This window comes from Halyomorpha halys, unplaced genomic scaffold, assembly GCF_000696795.3.
Source record: "Halyomorpha halys isolate HHAL.00 unplaced genomic scaffold, Hhal_1.1 Scaffold126.1, whole genome shotgun sequence".
Taxonomy (NCBI): domain Eukaryota; kingdom Metazoa; phylum Arthropoda; class Insecta; order Hemiptera; family Pentatomidae; genus Halyomorpha; species Halyomorpha halys.
Window position 1 is genome coordinate 133,418 of NW_027112074.1, and position 15,327 is coordinate 148,744.

Here is a 15,327-nt window from a genome sequence, read left to right on the forward strand (position 1 = left end):
TAAACAAATAACAAATAGATATAAAGGAATCTGTTATAATAAAGAAGTAAATTGAGACTAAATAAAGGTCGAGAAAGGATAAATGTTTTATTATCCTTTTTTTATAGATTTTTTTTTTATTAGAAGTATTATTTCGTCTCCTGTTCACTTTTAACTTAATAGTTTGCACATTTATTTTTCTATTCTTATTATTGCCTATTTTATAGTTATACAATTTTATTTCTTCTTTTCTTTCAGTTGTAAATAATTTTTTCTCTTATTTTTACTCTTATCTTTTTAGACCCGAAGATATTTTACAAAGTGGGGCGAAACGTCTACAAATAAATAGTTGTTAACTACTTTTGTTTTCTTTTTACCGCACCCCTGACCACCTTCTTCATTGTTATTTGTAGTATTTAAAATTTGAATAATTTTTTTTTTTGTGTATCGTTAAAAATAGTTCCTTCAAGACGTTTATGTGCATTCTGCATATTCAGGAAATACTGCTGAAATACATTTACTTTTTAATTTAGTTTATCGTAATATAAATATTCATTTATTTAACATTTTATTTGTATTCTATAAGAGCTTCAAAGACCATCATACACTTCTAAAAATAAATTTCTACGAAGGTGAAGAGCGCTTATCCCCCACGTCTGTGGTGAGCTTTTCTCATGAATTGTGAAACTTTAACCCCAACAACTTAGCTTCTCTTCAGCCAGCTATTCAGCCAATATTACTTACCCAGTTTCTCTTTTGACTGCTTCACGTCTGGGCCCACATTTAGGAGATATTATTTGTAATATATATATAATGTAAAAGTATTAAGTATATTAGTTATAAATAAATAAAGCGGGAACAATGTAGTATTATAAATATAAGTACACTTTTTTTTTTTTTTTTATTTTACTGTAGTTAAGTTATGCATTTAGTCAAGATCTAAATTTAGATGTTCATTTAATAGCACAATTTTAACAAGAATATGTCTCTTGTAGCCGTGTGTGTTGAGGCGTCACTTTAGCACCCCAGTATCTGCAGCTGCGCCGGTTCGATTCCGGTCTGAGATGGTTGACTTGTATTTCATGATGATCCCACGGAATGAAAACTCAACGTTTCCACCCTGGTAGAATAGGCTGGTTATTTATACGATAATGCTCCTCACTTAGTATTTCTAGAAATGGCTAATGGCCTAGGTAGGTGGTAATAAAAAAAAATTAGTCTCTGAAATGGACGTTACTATATGGAAAACTAGAAACTTATTGAGCTGGACATTGGCTATGGTTATTCCAAGCAACATATATTATATCTAGACTTATAATGTATTGATCATTTTGCTTTTTTATTAATCTTTTCTGAGATTTTATGATCATTATTAATAAAGAAACTCTCAAGTGTTATGGAAATAAAATTGTTTTTGTAAATGTTGAACAAAGAATGAATTATTATCACTACAAAGAGTTTTATTTGTGGTAAAACAATTGTAATTAATTTTAGTTTGCTTTTTATTTTTCCTCTCCTTCTTACTCTATTGGTTTCTTCTCTAAATCTCTTGTAAGTTTATAATATATAAATTGTTTGTATAGTAATTATTAGTGCTATGATTTGAATATAATTGAACAATTTTCTCCTTATGATTGTATTCACTGTTGCTTCATCATATTTTCTTAGTAAATATTTACTGAAACCTTTACTCAAATAGATTTATTTACATTTTTTGTTATAAAATGTTTCCTGGCTGATTTTTAAAGAAAAAAAAATCTGTCCAGATTAGGTGATTTATTTCATTTACCCCGCACACCCATTATATTAAGGCCCATCTTGGAATTAACGGCGAGGTGACCATATATTTTTCCGCCTGTTCAGTTGAGAGTTGAACCTACAAAGTATTTGAAGTGAGGTGTAGGACGAGTGTTCGTGACAGCCCATCACCTTGGCCTCTAATATAGCCGTCAATACGATCTAGCTTTCATTGCTATCAGATTATTCTTATAAATCAATTATATCAGATTATTCTTATAAATCGATTATTTCAGATTATTCTTATAAATCGATTATATCAGATTATTCTTATAAATCGATTATATCAGATTATTCTTATAAATCGATTATATCTCTGAATAAATCAGAGATAAAATGAACGATAACTAATTTATCGAAAAAATCTCTAACCAATTTGATTACGAGATTAAGATGATTAATAACGACAATTAATTTCTAAGAAAATATATATTTTATAATTATATTAAAATAAGTTTAACTATAAGTTTTAAGTGGTTCTCTTAAAAACTTTTGTACCGTTTTTAAGAGAACCACTTAATTTATTTAATCAATAGGTATTTAATTAATCTATTTTTTTTTTGGGAGGGGAGTAGAACAACTTTTTCTTTAAGAAAAAAGTAATTCGAAATCCGAACAATGTTTAATGCAGTTCGTTCTTTTTTAAACTCTATTCAACCAAGAAAATTTTGCAAAAATCAACAGTTTTAAAAAAATATACAATTTTAAATAAAAAATTTAAATTATTTTCTGTTACACCGTTGCCGTGAGTCAACCCTGTTTGTTTTGGAGCCCTCCTGCGGTCCACTCAGCCTCATAAATTGGGTACCATTAATTGGGTAAAAATCTGGCGGTCGAACACGATTCTGATCAGATCACCTCCTTGCACAACCGTTGGTCTAGTAAGACTATTTCCTTACAAAGCAATACCTCCTGAGCCTTCAAGATTTTAATTTTTTTAATATTATGTTTTACAAAATTTAAAACGTTAGACCTAATGATGCAAAAGCATTTATAAATATCTTTCTTGTTGATTTAGTCTACTTTTTTAAATTAAAGTTAAATACAAGATCATGAATATGGACGTTTTGTAACATTAATTTAATTTAATTCTTTGTTTTACTACTTAATCAACGTAACGATTTCAATCAAAGTATAGTTTATAATTTATTTTTAACGTCAGATTTTTAGCTTTACTAAATGTAGGATGTTATTACTATTCTAACAATATTATTTAGATTACTCTTCTTAACTTTTCTTTAAAACATAACTATAACGATAATCAATTATTTTATCAATGATTACATATTGATCCCATTGTGAATTTTTCAAACATGTGACCATTAATTTAATTTTTTTAAATGAACCTCACAACACAGTAGAGGTTATCAAACATAACATACTGTGTCATTAACATTACCTGATTCTAAATTAAAGAAACTGTGAGAATCGCTTATTGTATTTACAGCATGTCTACCATTCTGTCCAAGATGTGACCAAGATGTCGGAGGAAGACAGCCCTTACGTTATCGTCGACGACTACTTTGTAAATTGGGGTTCTGGTAAGCCATTAATTCATTTCCCATACCATGTTCAAGAAATCCTTTATGAATTAGCTCTTAACTTCTTGATCAATCAACCGAATGACACTTTAGAATATTGTTTAGATTTTTTCGTCAAGTTGAAGTCTTCGAAACAAATAGATATTGTATATGACTTACCCGAAGAAGATAAAGAAACAGACTTGGCTACACAAAGGAGGAAATCGGTCTTCGGCGAGTCATATGACCCGCTCGAATTAGGGTGCTCTGAAGACTTTGAGACTCCCCACCCAAAGACTGAAGAAGAAAGAACCCGACTGTTCAACACTCTACCTAATGTCTTATTCTTCAGGAACCTAGATGCATCTGATCTTAATAAAATTGTTGATGCCATGTTCGTCAAACCCGTGGCGAAGGGAGAGATGGTTATTCAGCAAGGGGACGATGGAGACTTCTTCTATGTCGTACAGTCTGGGATCTTTAACGCCTTTCAAACAGAAAATGAAGTGATAATGGATCTGACCCACTACGCAAATAGTGGGTACTTTGGGGAGTTAGCACTGTTGTATAATCAGCCTAGGGCCGCGTCTGTAGTCGCTTTGACAGACGGTATCTTGTGGGCTCTCGACAGGGACACCTTCCAGAGGATCGTCCTCAGTAGTTCCTACAAGAGGAGTATCCGGCTGGAAGATATGATACGAAAAGTTCCAATACTGAATTCTTTACACCAATTAGAAAGAATGAGGTTAGCTGATGCGCTGGTAACAAGACATTATTCAGATGGGCAGGAGATTATAAGACAGGGAGATCCTGGAGACGGGATGTATTTCATCGAGTATGGTACAGTAGACGTGGTTCGGGAGGACGCCCAGCATCAAGATGTTCTCGTGAATCAGTTAAGCGATGGCGATTACTTTGGGGAGTTGGCGCTCCTCACCCTGAAACCTCGGATATGTTCCGTGATTGCCAGGGGTAATGTGAAGGTAGCTTTTCTTGAAGTATCTGCTTTTGAGAGGATGCTGGGGCCGTGTATGGACATCATGAAGAGAAACATTGCCGTGTATGAGGAGCAGTTGATAGAATTGGGCTTATTAGATCCTTGCCAACACATCACCGATGCTTAACTAGTTTACCGCTGTAAAACTAAACTAAGTTATCTAATAAAAAAAAAATCATTTAGAAGACTATAAATTTATTCAAGTATATACCTGCACATGTATTTTCTTTGTATTATTTAGATATTATAACATCGATATTAATATTTTTGATGTATGCTGGATTTTGAGTGTAATCCATATTATTAAACTAAATGTACATTATACATCTAAATTTATCCTATTTGTGTCGGAACGGTATTGGAAAATTTGTTAGTTACAAATAAATTTTTTTCAACTTGGTTGGCGAGCTTAATTTCGTAAGGGAACAAATCAATACTCATAGTGCAATATGCTCATAGCTCATAGCTAGTGCAATAATTATTATTAATTATTTAATTATTTTTTTCTGAATGTTCTATGAAGTAAAATATGAGTCGAAACTAAGTGTTAAGGCCACTTCAAATTGACTATCTCTTTTTGTTGGAAGTTTTAAAAGAACAAAAACAGACTGGTTCAGATATAAACATTTATTTGATTAATCTAAAATTTATAAAACTTAAACATAAAATAAACAAAAGATGAATAACACAATGAATAAAAAAAAAAATTAGGCCTTTCAGATAAAATAAAATTAGGTAAATAAATTATGAAAACTAAATAAACTAATTAACAAAATTAATATATATATAATAATGTACTGTGGTGTGGCGACTCCGCAGGGAAGAGATGAGAAGAGACGTTCCTGAGGAAAGGACGATCTACTCCGATGGGTCGGGGGAAGATATTTCTGGTCATAACAATATTGTGGGACTATTGATAGGAAGATATATATAGCTGCGTTTATTTCAAAAGTGGGCCCACGACTATGCTTTCACAGTAATGTATTCAATAGTCTAATTTTAATTAAATTAGTCACCACAATGGTACTCATCAATTATATTAATCACAATTAACAGTCATGACGCATTAATATCAAAAATGGCCAAACTAACACGTTATAAACACAGAGAGGGCTGCTTAGACACTATCATGGGCAGTAATTAGCTGGAACTCATATGAAAGTTGAAACACAGAAAAGGACTGGTTTTAGAATGTAATGACGGTTAACTCACTAAAAATGTCCAAACTAATCAATTATAAACGTAGAAAGGGCTGCTTAGACACTATCATGGCCACTAATTAGCCGAAACTCATTTAAAAATGATGGTCGGTCTTTTGCTATGCAACATCTTAGCAACAGTTATCAACCCTAAGCAACTGTCCATTACTTAATTGTAGCACACAAATATAAATACATATTTTTCATCTCAAATGACTAAATTCCAATTAAAATAAGATAAATAAAAATAAATGTAATTAAATTAAACATTAATACTAATTAAATAGGATTTATAATAACACACAAATTCATTATAAAATATGGCGTTGCCACTAAGCTGCTAAATAATTTTTTTTCATCCAAAAAAATCGGAGACACGGCCATATCTATTTTGGATATGGTACATATTTGCTCACGACTCGTGTATTCGTCCCCTTTAGAGAAAAAAAAAACGATTACAAGCAAGATAATGAGATGGAAATAATTAATAATCTGTCAATTATTTTTATTTAGGACGTTTTGATATTTAATTCCCATATTTTCTTTATTAACCCTTTAGGGTAAAAGTTTTACTGAAGCATACTAATTAACTTTTCTTTTATTTTCACCAATCTAATTTCATCCGTTATTTTTGTTGCCTTACTACGAAAATTGTTAATAACGTTGTATTTTATGTGAATAGGATGACAGGATAAATATTTTAAAATTATATTACTGGATGTTTCCTTTTTTCTCTATTCTGTTAATATGATGTATCTCCTTGCCTCAATATCAAAACTTGTAACCGGGGTCTAGAGCCGTAAAAGTTATTTCTGCAATAATATTTATATTGTATAATAAGTACATTGATTATTTCAAGCAATTCTTCTCATTAAAAAAAATAATCAGATTTTTTAAAAAGAAATTTGTAATTATTTTGGCTGAAATAATTACTCTGATTTTTTTTTAGAGTTAAAATTTCACGTTATACCGCTTTTTTTTCTTTTAAACTGCAGACAGAACTCAGTTTATTCTGTTATAGGCATAAACTTAATTAATATGGACTTAAGCCTTGATAAACTAGGAAGTTTTTCTAAATATAGAATATCTGTAATCCAGTAAAAGGATAGTAAAAAACTCTGATGCAATGAAGCACATTACAAATTATAAAACTTCACCTACACCTAGTCAAAATTGATGAGTCTGCCAAGTATAGGTAGGGCAAATAAAAAATGGCGGCTGTTTCAAAACCTTAAAAAAACATTAATTTTTCATTCGGAGCTCTATATCTTAAAAACTAACAACAACACTAGAAAATCTAAGAGAACATTATTTAAAGAAGAGTAGATTTGCTGAAATATTAGCCCTAAAAGAGCTATTTATGTCCAATAGTTCTCGAGCTTTAGCTTTTTAAAAAGCAAAATGTCTAATAAATCTACTGAAAGATTAGTAGTAAGTTAATTTATTTTGAGAAATCTATATCTCAGGAACTATGTGACGTACAGATGTCTATTAGCACTCAAATTAATTAAATTAAAAGCTAGTTTAATGGTCTATAAAGAGGTTTATGACCTTAACCTTCATAGGGATAGTATTTTTCATGATATTTGCTAAAATAAATTGATTTATAGTTGTTCGGACAATAAATTTCATTTATGAAAAACTTCATTTCAGAAACCATTGGACCTACAGATGTCTGCCATCGCTCAAATTAAAGCTAGTTAAATTTACTACAAAATAGTTTATTATCTTTATCTTTGTAGGAGTAGTAGTTTTTATGACATTTGACAAAATAAACTCACAAAATGTTAATTTTTAGTTGTTCTTATAAAATGTTGGAATTTTAAAATATGTATCTCAAAATCCATATGACGCACATATGTCTGCCAACACTCAAAATAAAGGAAATTTGACTTACTATAAAGTAGTTTATGACACTTATCTTCGTATGGGTAGTAGTTTTCATGATATTCACATATGAATATAAATTTGGCAAATGCAAATTTGTCCCAACAACTATTAATGAATTTATTTTAGCAAATTTCATGTAAACTATTATTCCTACGAAGATAAGCATCATAAGCTACTTTATAGCTCATTACTAGCTAACTAACTGTAATTTGAGTGCTTATAGACATCTGTATGTCAAATAGTTTTTGAGATATAAATTTTTCAAAAAAAATTCACTAATTACTGATCTTTCAGTACGTCCCATACAACATTGTTCTGAAACGTTGCTTTATAAAAAGCTATATCTCGAAAAATAATTAACGTAAATAACTCTATTAGGGCTCATATTTTAGCAAATTTACTATTCATTAAATGACGTTCTCTTAGGTTTTCTTGTGTTGCTCCTATTTTTGAAGATATAGAGGTTCCGAATGAATTTTTTTTTTTTTATGCTTTGAAACAGCCGCCATTTTTTATTCCCCCTACTTATACTTGGCAGACTCATCAACTTTTATACATAGTTTTCATTAAAGTAATTGGGTTGAGATAACTGCCCTTTTTTCTCCTCTCGGGCTCTTGTACTAATTCTACCATACAACAGTGTCATCGAGTGATTGATGTCATATCTTCCACATTGGAGCGCGGAATGTACTGGACAGGAGTCTTCCTCAATGTTGAACAAGCTTTTGATCTAGTCTAGTGCAGGTCTCCTCTATAAACTTTGTCAGTTCCTTCCCCCTAAATTACCCGTTTTAATCCCCTCCTACCTCTCTGATAGTAAATAACCTAAGCCTACTCATCTCTCTTTTCTCAGACCGCCGGTGTTCCTCAAGGTAGTATCTTAGGTCTCATTATTTATACGGTTTATACAGCTGACATCCCAACCCAGCCTAACACAGTCCTAACAACATACACTGATGACATATGTATACTCTCTGTAAACAACGACCGTACTGATGCATCACAAACTCTACAGACACACATAAACATCCATTGAAGAATGGTGTCAAAACTGAAGAATCAAAATAAATCCTAACAAATCCCACCAGATCACCTTTACTTTCCGTCGTAAACCTCTACCTTCCTTTCCTACAGTAACCTTTCTAAATACTCCACTAACGCCTGTTGAACGAATTCGTTATCTAGGACTCCACCTTGACAAGAGACGTACTTAGAATCCACATACAAGACTGAAACGACAAGAAACTGCTCGTAGATTCTGATTGATATAAAACCTACTTGACAAACGCTCTAAACTTCCTATTCACTACAAAAAATAATTATTTACTATGATAATCAGACCAATTTGGACATATGGAATTGAGCTCTGTGGCTCTACCAAACCAAATTCCTCCCGCATCTAATCCTTACAATCCAAAATCCTGCGTAAAATCCTTGATGCTCGTTATTACTTTACAAATAAACTCATCCACAAAGATCTTAGCATCCCATTCGTTGCAGATTTGGCCCAAAACAGATATGCGTCTTTGCATTCCAAACTCCTTACCCATCTTCTTATAGGTTCTTAATCTCTCATCCTTAACAATCCCTAATAATCCTCCGAGGAGTCTGAAAAAAAGATGGCCACGGGACGTTCTAATTTAAATTAATGCTTGAAGTACCACCAATGGGTGGTTCCTTCCCAAGATTTTCAAGTGTTTGAAACATTCATCCAATTTACTTATTGTATTTATTATTTTGTACAGTTGTAAATTACATTAAATAAATATAAATACAAAAAAAACTATATCTTTTTGTTTATAGAGTCGGACTGTTTTCTACATCGATTTTTTAAATTATTTTTGAAATCTACTTTTACATCATTAAATATTGCCCCTGTGTAAAGAATGATTTTAGCTCTATCTTTTGTTGTCTAAATTTTTGAAATTTCCATCTAATCGCGATGGTAAAGAAAAAGATGGTTTAGAAAATTATTTATTTCAGAATGGGCTGGTAACCATCTAGAGAATAAAAAGAATGAGTACTGAAGATGTGGAATCGATCATTAATAGATTCCATATATTATTTAGCTAATGATAACTCCCTCGACAGACATTAAATCTGACTTAGTGGAGACTGGGTGATAAATGATCAGTTTTAGCCCGAAGAGGGGGGAGGGGAAGGGAGAGGAGAAATAGTGGCTTTGCTCAAGGAGGCTGTGTAATTTATTTAGGAGCACTTCTAGAGATATATATCGCAGTATGAGCTCCCTCCCTCAACTTACAGCTACGTCCATAAAGCAATTAGTTTCTGGGCTCTATATAAATTTCACAATGAAGGAAGTTATATACTCAAATTATATTTTCAAATGGTTATATTTTTATTGTTCTATGGTAGCAGGATGTGATTTTCAAGAAAATGACCTTGGAAGTTGCATACAAATCATCAAAAGAGATTCAAGCCACAAAGTGTATTGAAAGAGATATTACATCATATTCAATATTCTTAAATGCTTAATATTCTGTGAGTCCGGGATTCCCCATATGCCAGGTTTGTGCATATAAATTGCCTATATCCATTGGCCCGAAATAAAAACTGAACGTGTGCCATTTTAAACCACCTGGAATAAAAAATAGTGGCACCAAAAGTTGTCAAATGAGGCGTGTACCTACCTCAATAAATACTTAATTTCCATTTCACACAAGTATTCATACACACACTATATTACGATACTTGCTTATTTGGACTCATGGGGTCCTAAAAAAAAAAAAGAAAAGGAAAGTCATATTAGGTTGTAAGAGAAAATATGGAAACAAAAAGGAAGAAAGATAAAAATAAAGAGAGATATTAACAGAAAGATTAATAAGAAAAGTATAAAAAGATTGAAAATAAATAATACAAATATAAAAGATCCAATGCGATGAAATAAATAAAAAAAAAAGTCATATACTATTATTATGTATTGTTTACATGTTATGCCTATAGATTTTAATATTAAAAAAAAATTCTGATTAGATTTGAATACGTATGCTGTGTAGCCAACCCAATGAAGTCGGGTAGCACAACTTTGTTGTTTTAGAATAAAGTTTTTCCCCTTCCACCACCGCAATACTTGCCCATACCACTTATTTTATACATAGGTCAGTGAAAATTATAAATAAAGATTTCCGTGTTTCTATCGTGGTTATAACAATTGTAATAACTTTTTGTATATTGTTATAAAAACCATGGAAACACGAATAAAGTGAAAATTACAAACTTATAATTATCCTGTAAATTGAAATAAAGTAAGGCAGAGTATCTGTATAGTGCTGCGACTTCAAAACATTATCGAACTAAAAAAAATGTCGGGTGGCTGAATGTGTAGGAAAAGAGGAGAAAACAGTGCAAAGTTAATACTGGAATACACTATATATTTACTAATTCATTTTATTTGATCAATTTATTATTTTTTTAATATTTCTAGAAAGTGGCTTAGCTTAGCTTGAGGCACCCTAGGATGCAGCAGTATCCAGTTTGGGATACAACTACTATTGTATATAATAAATAAATTGCGGTTTTAAAAGGAGGAATGACAAATTACAATTCAGAGTAGTAAGTGAATGTTGTGTGACGCTCGATTCCTTTTTTATCCCCTTGAACCAAAAATGAGAAAAAATTGTCTATGTAACGATAACATTGTAATTAGAGACTGGGATAACATTATAAGAGTTGGGAATGGGCGAGGGAACTGAGTGACACAGAGAGACCACAGAATAGCAGATGTCGCCGCCAGGTGCGAGTACACAGTTTAATTAGTTCCTTGGGGTCGTGACTATTGTAACTGAGGACTTTGCTAACTGTTGGCCCTGGTAAGGTAACCTGTAACATCACTCTTGTTGTAGTCGCCCATGTATTGGCCCCAATTATTGTCCAACTTGTTAAGATTTTTTCCAAATCATGAAAACATGCTAACTAAAGAAATTTCAAATTTTGATATAAAATAATTCAATAGTTAGTCCGCCTCAAAGTTGACGCCTACGCTGAAAACTTTCTCGTTTACTTTCAGCAAATAGCATACTATAATATTCTGGCTTGTTAATGAAAAGTAAAACTATTAAGAGGGGAATAGATCACGCCCTTGGAGCTCAAGTATACTTTCAGGTTATTAGGAATGTATTCCATTCTAATCTAAACTTAAAGGCTGCTCGCAGTTAATAATAACACTTGAACTGCTTCCCAAACTCTCCAGATCACAACCCTCGACCAGTACTGTCGCAACAGGAGGACTAAAATAAATTCCATTAAACCTACGAAGGCCCTACTTTATCCTTTAGTAATATTTATCCTATCCCTGTTCAACAGGTCCGCTACCTTAAACTACTTCTGGATTCCTCACAAAGGACATAAAAGACAGGAACCTGCACGTCGATTCCGACTATTACAATTCCTATTACAATACACCATTTTTACAAAATTACAAAATACTGATCTACATTACTGTTACAAGGCTATTCTGGACATACGGATTTGAGCTTTGGAGTTGGGACTGTAATAAACCTTCGATTCCACTCTTATCCAATCCTTACAATCCAAAATCTTTCGTAATTTCCTCTATTTCCCTTACTTTGTCTCAACTAAAAACATTCCTAAAGATCTTAATGTTCCATATATAACCGATCTGGCCCGAATCTGATATAATTCCTTTCCCTATAAACTCCCTAACCACCCGAATTCACTAGTTTTAACTTTTCCTCCTCTTCCATTATTGACAATCCTCTGAGGCGCCTGGAAAGAAGTTGGCCTCGAGTCCTTCTAATGTAGAAATGTTATTAGAGTGCTACCAACAGGTTGTTTCTTTACATGTCTGTAAAACAGGAAGAACTAACTGTTTTTTCCCCTCCTTTTAGGTCCTTTTTTCCCCTCTATTTATTTTATTAATACAAGATCTGCCTGGTGGGCCTTACATGGTTGATGTAATAGTTACATTTTTTAACAATTGATAGGGGGAAGGACATATTCTCTTACAAAATACACCCCTTACTATGTACTGTAATAAATATAAATAAACAAAAAAAAAATTATAAAGAAAGGCTGAAGTTAAATTTGGTCATTTTAAAATGCTCTGTTTCTGTTCCAAATTTAAATGAATTATCTGTTAGAATAAATTACTTCTGATTAATCATGTCAATATTGTATAGGTTTCTACATTGCAGACTTACTTAATCTCCAAACTTTACTTATTCTTCGTGCATGTTAAATACTTCAATATTTACTTTTAACTGCCTTATATCATATTCCTTGTGTAGTTAAGGAAAAATATCAACCATTTTCAGAAAGAAAATTAGTCATTTTTTTATTCCTGTTTTTACCAAGTAATGAAAATAGGGTAAAATAACTGTAGTTATTTATAAACTAATGAAATAACTTTCTCATTTTGGGATCTTTTTTTTTTCCTCTTTATTTATTTAATGCCAGATCGTCTTGGTGGGCCTTACATGGTTAATGTAACAGTTACGTTTTTTCTTTAACAATTGCTTATTGGAGGGGGAGGGTATAGTCTCGTACAAAAGATACCACTAACTATGCTCAACTGTAATAGATAATAGTAGATAAAAATAATAATACTTAAGGAGAGATAAGAGTAAAATTAATAACAAAATAACGACATTTGTAGACCAAAACAAACAGTTGCCCTCAAGTGGGTAAAAAACAAGTTAATTTTGGGCTCTTGTAATAAAATATTACATGTATTATTGCATACAAACATCTTACTTTTTTTTTCTTGGCAACTTTGTCAAGTGATCTGTAGTTTAAAAAGAATGTTATCAAGAAGCAACTCTTAGAATTATTTTTCACGACGATTCTATAAGGGGTTTAGGGTGCTAGTTTCTATACTTTTACCCTCATTAAAAGAAGAATTCTGAGTAGTAAACATTGAAATACATTAGCTTCTGATGTATTAAATATAACCAATTTATCTGACTACATATCTGATCTTGAGAAAATATTTCCACTTAATAAAAAAACTTATTGCATTGAGGAAAATATTCAAGCCTAATTTTAAGAACGTTTTATGACTTTAAAACTATGCTAGTCAGAACAGAAGAATAAAATCATCGAGCATTGATATACGCAATAGTTTGAATTTAATATTTTGTAACTACAGTTGTAATATTCTAAACACGTTTGCATTCTAATTGGTTACGAGATACGTGCATGGAGGGGTGAATAGTCCTGAGATAACGCTAAAACATACGAGTCATTATGTACCATTTTGATTTAATGAGCTCAAATAAACCATATTATATTGAACAGATTTCTATCGAAATTATTTTTATATCTATGTTTATTATTTTCCTTTATGGATTAAAATTAATTATTAAAAATGCATCTGAGAAGTACGCTGTCAATATAGCTTTCTCTCTATTTTTATTTGATGCCTACTTAAGGAAAAACTTTATACCCTAAGACATAATAATAAATGTTAGAGCATATTTTTTATTTGAGGTCAGAAGAGTAATAAAATTAAACATTATTAATTTGAATTGTTTTATTTAAAATAGAAAAAAAATTGAGACTGGTCCATTCTAAGATTAATCCCAACTTTCCTCCAACATTTGTTGTTTTCCTAGTCAATTGAAACCTTCAAGCCAAATGTAGCTTTATACATTTCAATCGTTACTTTTTCCTGTTTAATTGGATTTTTTTCTTTTTCAGTTCAATTTCAAAAGTAGCGCTTAAAATGGAAAATTTAGCGTAACCTTCTCAGATTTAATTTTGACTTTTCTTCATTTTAAATGAACCTTTCCCTTTTCTGTTGTAATAGAACCAGACTTGAAATAATTCATAAAAAAAGATATTTTATTTCATTTTATAATTAAAAAAATTATGGTAATTAAAATAATTAATTTTCAAATAATTTTAGCATATTTATCCGACATTTATTAGATAATCTATATTAAGTACTAACTTCAACTTGATAAAAAAATAAATTAAAGTTGTTGTTCCGTTGAAACGGAAGACTTAAACCAAACTACAATCATATGGCTAATTGTAACACCAGCGCCCCATGTGGCCGAGAAAACAAAAGCCACTCACACTTACTTGCGAGCCTTGGTCAGAGGCAGCCATTTATTTTTCTTCATCTCTATTCTACTAGAAAAAATGAGAGAATTGAGACAATCTGGAGTGCCTTCCCTTATTGAGGAGGAGGAAGGAACTCTAGGAATGAAGAGAAGATAACTGAACCATGGAGTAATTCCACACCTATCACTAAAATTCGCACCATCATCATCATTATCACTTTTAAACCCATAGACCAATAATTCAAAAATAATTAACACACCTAATCATAAATGTATAGCATAAATTATATTTAATGTAGGGTGGCCGAAAAAAACATTTATGATTAGATATATATGTATATATAGTTGACCGCAAAAATTTATATATAAGAAGATGGTCAGGGTTGCGGTCAAGAGAAAAACAAAATAGTTTACAACTATTTATATTCCGACGTTTCGCCCCACTTTGCAGGGCTTCATCAGGGCTGTTCAAAGGTAAAGTTCAAAGGTAAAGGTTGCTGTTTACCTTTACCTTTGAACAGCCCTGAAGAAGCCCAGCCAAGTGGGGCGAAACGTCGGAAAATAAATAGTTATAAACTTTTGACCGCAACCCTGACCATCTTCTTATATATAAATTTTTGCGGTCAACTATATATACATATATATCTAATCATAAATGTTTTTTTTTCGGCCACCCTACTTTAAATATAATTTATGCTATAGATTTTTCGTTTCATTTATCATTATTTTATTCAGTCCACTACAATCAAACCAGAGATTTAAAAGTGAAGAGGCATTGAGTTGAAGGCGCACTTCATACAGTTGTTTATTTCTTTTGTTTTGGGTAAAAGGTGGATTTGATCATATATATATACATATATTTAAATAAGTTACAGTCAGTTGATATTTCGATGTGATAT

At 31.5% G+C, this 15,327-nt stretch overlaps 2 protein-coding genes across 2 annotated transcripts in view; both read left to right on the forward strand.

The window, feature by feature from the left end:
• Nucleotides 1–15,327, forward strand: part of LOC136796394 (uncharacterized) — a 315,963-nt gene that overhangs the window by 130,280 nt on the left and 170,356 nt on the right. The gene's annotated exons all lie outside the window — the stretch shown is intronic.
• Nucleotides 3,082–4,515, forward strand: LOC106678136 (cAMP-dependent protein kinase type II regulatory subunit). The gene has a single exon (XM_014416481.2). It carries the CDS (start codon nt 3,257–3,259, stop codon nt 4,418–4,420), a length of 1,164 nt encoding a protein of 387 aa, XP_014271967.1. The 5' UTR covers nt 3,082–3,256; the 3' UTR covers nt 4,421–4,515.